Here is a 5,141-nt window from a genome sequence, read left to right on the forward strand (position 1 = left end):
GTAATGCAAATATTTTCACTACCATTTGATAACATTTTTAGGGAGCTATGGCATAATCGGACAGGTCATTAATGTACCTGTAGATGTGGATCAAATGGTCAAGGAGCTTCCCCGCCAGCTGGACGATGACAGGGCGTTCAATGTTTCCATTAAGAAGCATTTGATACATAAGTCCGCCTATCTGTCAGGATTTGTGAAGAAGGGGACGATCAAAGCCTGGCTGCAGTACCTGGAGAATACGCCACTGTATCGTCGATACGGTATAACTTTCAACGAGGACCAGTTGAATGCCATCGATTCTGCAGCACAAACTACGGAAGATGTAATTGACACGGTCGAAAATAGCAATGATGTCGAATTGCTTATAGGACAGCAGCAAACACTCCTCTGGAATGAGGATAAGTGTCTGGAGATTGCTCCGGCACAGAACAGAGTTCCGCTGTCGATCATCTACGATGAGCATGCCGAAGAATTATCATTCCCGGATGTATATTTGGGGCAACCGAGGACTTACAATCCGGAAGTACGGGTGACGCCGTATATGATGGCCACCAGTGAACTGCGGCGCAGTGACCGACGAGCTGCCAAGCCCAGGCATGTATTATACGTTGCTATGAAGATTCTGCGTTTGCGGGTATCTGAGGGGCTGCAATGTACGTTCAAGTGTATGGGAACAGCCAATATCACACGGGCCATGCTTGATGATAAGGTGTTCCTGGAGCAGTGCGTCGATCGGAATTTATCATTCCTAAAATCGATTCCAAATTCCGTACAGTACTGGCAACAGCGTAAGAACGATTTGTTCGCCATGATCCGGCAATTAGGGAAGCCAACTATGTTCCTCACCCTGAGTGCCAGTGAGACCAAATGGCCACACCTGTTGCGAACTTTACAAAGCTTGTCCGGTGGGAATAGTGTCATCGACGTTCAGAATCTATCGGCATTGCAGCGAGCCACTCTGGTGAACGAGGATCCGGTGACATGCTGCATATATTTCAACAAGCTTGTAGACGTCATTATGCAGCTGCTTCAGTCGTCCAGATACAGCCCGTTTGGGAAGTTTCGCGTTGTCGATTACTTCAAGCGGATTGAATTTCAACATCGTGGCAGTCCTCACGCCCATGTTCTAATCTGGCTGAACAAGGATCCAAGTGAACCGATCTCGGAGAACATGCCAAAAACAGTAGAACTGATTGACAGTCTATGCTCCGTTGATTCGACTGATTTGCCAGACACGTACGCTAACCAGGTGCACAAGCATACGTTCACGTGCTTCAAGCGTAACGATAAGAGCTGTCGGTTCAATATTCCATATTGGCCCATGGACCGTACAAGAGTGCTTTTGCCACTTACGGGGACGATGGACGCAGGGCACAACTTAGAGCACGATCCATCACGATGCGTAATGTTCTGGAGACGAAATTGTTCGACACGCTCGATCAATTCCTCGTAGAGTGCAACTGTTCACACGAGTACTACCTTGACGTCATTCGCAGCTCGATAAGTCGACCTACAGTGTTTCTGAAACGAGCGATGATGGAATTATGGACGAACCCGTTTAACCCATGGATAGCAAATATCCTGCGGTCAAACATGGACCTCCAGTTTATCCTTGAGGAGTATTCGTGTGCTGCGTACGTTGTCGAGTACGTGAACAAGACCAATCGTGGCATAAGTAGTTTGCATCGGGACCTTGTGAAGCTGCAGGAAGAGTTTCCGGATCAGGATTACAGGTCGCTGCTGAAGAAAGTGAGCCTTAAAATGCTGAATTCGGTAGAAATGTCAGCGCAAGAGGCCGCATGGTATCTGCTCCGCCAGCCGATGTCCGAGGCCAGCCGAAAAGTCGTATTTATTCCCACCATGTGGCCACATGAGAGGACCAAAACCAGGAAGCGTAAGCAACAGATGGATGATGAAGGAATTCCCGATGATTCTGAAGATATATGGACGTCAAATATAATTCAGAAATACGAAGATCGCAGGGATCTTGAGGACGTCTGTTTGGCTGAATTCGCTGCTTACTACACGAAAGCGCAAAGTCGGCAAACACCTACAATCGCCGTAACATTGCACGCGTATTGCGGTGGCGTGCGTACGCTATGACAGAGCTCGACGATTACAAGCGTGAGATGGTGTTACTATTCCTTCCATTCCGTAGCGAGATGTGTGATGTGCTCGATTGCAACAAGTTTCTACAGTTGTACGATGAGCATGAAACCTTCTTGATGCAGAAAAGAAAGATATACGACTGCGAGTTGAACCTGGAACACACTGTCGAACAATATTTGCGTATGTGTGGTATGGAGGCTGATCAGGATCAGGAAGCCACCACGGACAAGCACGACGAGTACATCCGGGCGATAAACATGAATCCGAACGACGACGACATACAGAACCTGCCAATTCATGCATTGAACGCCGTGGTTAAACAGCGGTCCAATGTCATGAGCAAGCAGGCTTACTGTGAACTGGTTCGAGCCACGAATCCTGAACAGCGTTCGTTGATTCTGCACGTCATCCACACAATGCATAGCTTCGACGATAACGACAAGCCGATGCAAATCTTCTTCACGGGTCCGGCTGGTAGCGGCAAAACGTTCACCTTGCGAATACTGATGGAGACATACAACAGGTTCAGTCAAGCACATAATGCACAGAACAACGCATATGTTGCTTGTGCTTCGACTGGCAAAGCTGCTGTTGCTATTGGCGGAACAACGGTCCATTCGGCTTTTCGTTTAACCATGTCCCGCAGACAAAACTCCAAGCTGAGTTTTGAAACGCTCCAGCTGTACCGAAATGCGTTTGCACATGTTCAGGCAATCATCGTCGATGAAGTCAGCATGATCGGTGCCAATGTGTTAGATACTGTTCACGCCCGGCTGCAAGATATTAAGGCGGAATATGACGATCCATTCGGTGGCATGAACATGATTCTCGTTGGAGACTTCCGGCAACTTCCGCCGGTGAACGCTAGATTTGTTTGGAAAAATTCAGCAAATTCTATGCACGGTGCCGTACTCTGGCAATCGTTACGATACTTCCCTCTCGTCCGAGTCATGAGGCAGAGTGACGAGCAGTTTTCTGCCGTACTGACGAAGATTGGAAATGGTGAACGATTGACAGGTAAAATTTAAACTAATTATATTCTTGACATTATTTCTAAACAGCTTATCTAATTTTCAGACGAAGAAACCAAGCTGATCGAGAGTCGTTTCCGGACAGTGCAATGGTGCAGAGAAAACGTCCCGAATGCTGTACGTCTTTTCCACCGTAACATCGACGTCGACCAGTACAATAGCGAGGTACTGATGGAAACGGACGGCGTGGACTGTATAGCTGAAGATGTGTTCTCTGGATACCGGAACAATGAGCAGCTAGTAAGTGCCAGGAACAAGCTTCATAAGATGAGTGTTGTGGAGGCTGGTGGCATGCCTTATCTGCTGCGTCTTACTCTCGGCATGCCGTACATGGTTACGACAAACGTTGAGGTAGATGATGGTATCGTTAACGGTGCGATCGGCCAACTCATGCACATCGAGCTGAATGAAGATGAACCAGAACAGCGAATGATTCGGCTTTGGTTCATGTTCGAGAACGAAGCTATAGGAGCGACACGAAGGGTAAAATCCAGGCCCTTAGTGTGTTCAAAGCCAGGCGTCTTGCAGCCACAATGGACACCGATTACCAGGCGGTCCGCGAACATCACCCTCGGTAGCATGAAGTGCAAACGAGTTCAATTCCCGATAGTTCCGGCGTGCGCTCTAACGGTACATAAATCACAAGGTGGTACATTTCCCCAAATTGTGTACCGTTATGACAGAGGACAGGAGCAACAACTTGTATATGTTGGCCTCTCTAGAGTGTCGTCTCTGGAGGGATTGTTTCTGACTAATGCCAAAGATGAATTCAAATTCCACCATGCAAAGGGAAGCGATTCTCCGAAGATGAAGGAACTTCGCACCGAAATGCAGCGTTTGTCAAACCACCGACTAAGCACAATTGCCGATGACATGATGCAATTCGTAGCTGGTAAAGGTACTGGTGTTGTACTAGTGTCAATGAATGTGCAGAGTCTTGGTGCTCATTCACTTGACATCGCTACGGACCATGTACTCACTTCTGGCGATCTTCTGGCGCTTAGCGAAACCTGGCAGGAGGATAATGGAGCATTGTCCGGAATCGCAGGATACACATGTGTTGCCCAAGCCAAGCGCTCTGGAATGCGGGCAGCAGGAGTGGCCATCTTCCAACGCGATGCGGGATCCACTTGTGCGATTGCCCACACAATGAAGAAGCTCAGTGATAGTTACGACGAGCAACTTGGGCTTGCCGACGAATACGGTGACGTGTGCGCTGCGGAGGTGCATGTTATGGGTAGTTTGACGCTCTTGATTTCGCTGTATATTTCACCAGGTAGGATGTGAAATACTTTCGTAAAGTTTAACTTTCTTTATTTAAAATGCCATCTTTTATTCAATAGGTACGACAACCAAGCAGAAGAAATTCTTTTTGGCGCGGAACCTTATAATGTACGCGACAATGAGCATGCCCATAGTTGTTACCGGCGACTTCAACATTGATGTATCAAAAGAGGAGAATGCTGAGTTCATCGACTTCATGAAGCAGTACCTCTTCTTGGATTTGGTATCGGACCCTTCGCAATCAACCACTCTTGGTGGAACATGCTTGGATCTTACATTCACGCGAAATATTGGTGCGGACTGTAGGAGATATTGTTCTTACTTTTCATATCATCGACCAATACTTTCGATACTTGCTGCGCCGTCTGGTTAGTTTAACGATATTATAGAAGTAATGACCGTTATACTAATTACCCCGTATATTTTCTTTCAACTTTCATTAGAATCTCAGTTAGAATGAGATGTGGTCGTCATCATCAACTATCCGCAGCCAATCCCATGCCAAATTCGTTTGTTGGGTTCCTTCTGATAGCTCGATCCATATCGGTAATCTTCATCTATGGCCCGGGTCTGACGATAGCGTTTCGTTCGCATCACAACCATTTTCTGCTGCCGGGTATCTCTGCCGGTTGAGGGTCTCGGCCTTCCTCCGGTTGAGCTCTGCCTTGTTCTAGCTTAGACGTGACGCTGTCAACTCGGCGCTACATTTCGGCAATG

The 5,141-nt window shown here is 47.4% G+C and overlaps 2 protein-coding genes across 2 annotated transcripts; both read left to right on the forward strand.

Annotated features, from left to right (window-relative positions):
• Window positions 1-2,099: 2,099 nt before the first annotated feature.
• On the forward strand, window positions 2,100-4,293 carry LOC134210305 (uncharacterized). The gene is made up of 3 exons (XM_062686355.1): window positions 2,100-3,126; window positions 3,187-4,038; window positions 4,145-4,293. The coding sequence occupies exons 1-3, from the start codon at window positions 2,100-2,102 to the stop codon at window positions 4,291-4,293; spliced, it is 2,028 nt and encodes a 675-aa protein (XP_062542339.1).
• A 49-nt stretch (window positions 4,294-4,342) lies between these two features.
• Window positions 4,343-4,941, forward strand: LOC134217722 (uncharacterized). Its single transcript, XM_062696534.1, has 3 exons — window positions 4,343-4,416; window positions 4,484-4,792; window positions 4,868-4,941. Exons 1-3 carry the CDS (start codon window positions 4,374-4,376, stop codon window positions 4,882-4,884), a joined length of 369 nt encoding a protein of 122 aa, XP_062552518.1. The 5' UTR covers window positions 4,343-4,373; the 3' UTR covers window positions 4,885-4,941.
• Window positions 4,942-5,141: the final 200 nt, after the last annotated feature.

Source organism: Armigeres subalbatus, chromosome 2 (genome assembly GCF_024139115.2).
Source record: "Armigeres subalbatus isolate Guangzhou_Male chromosome 2, GZ_Asu_2, whole genome shotgun sequence".
NCBI lineage: Eukaryota > Metazoa > Arthropoda > Insecta > Diptera > Culicidae > Armigeres > Armigeres subalbatus.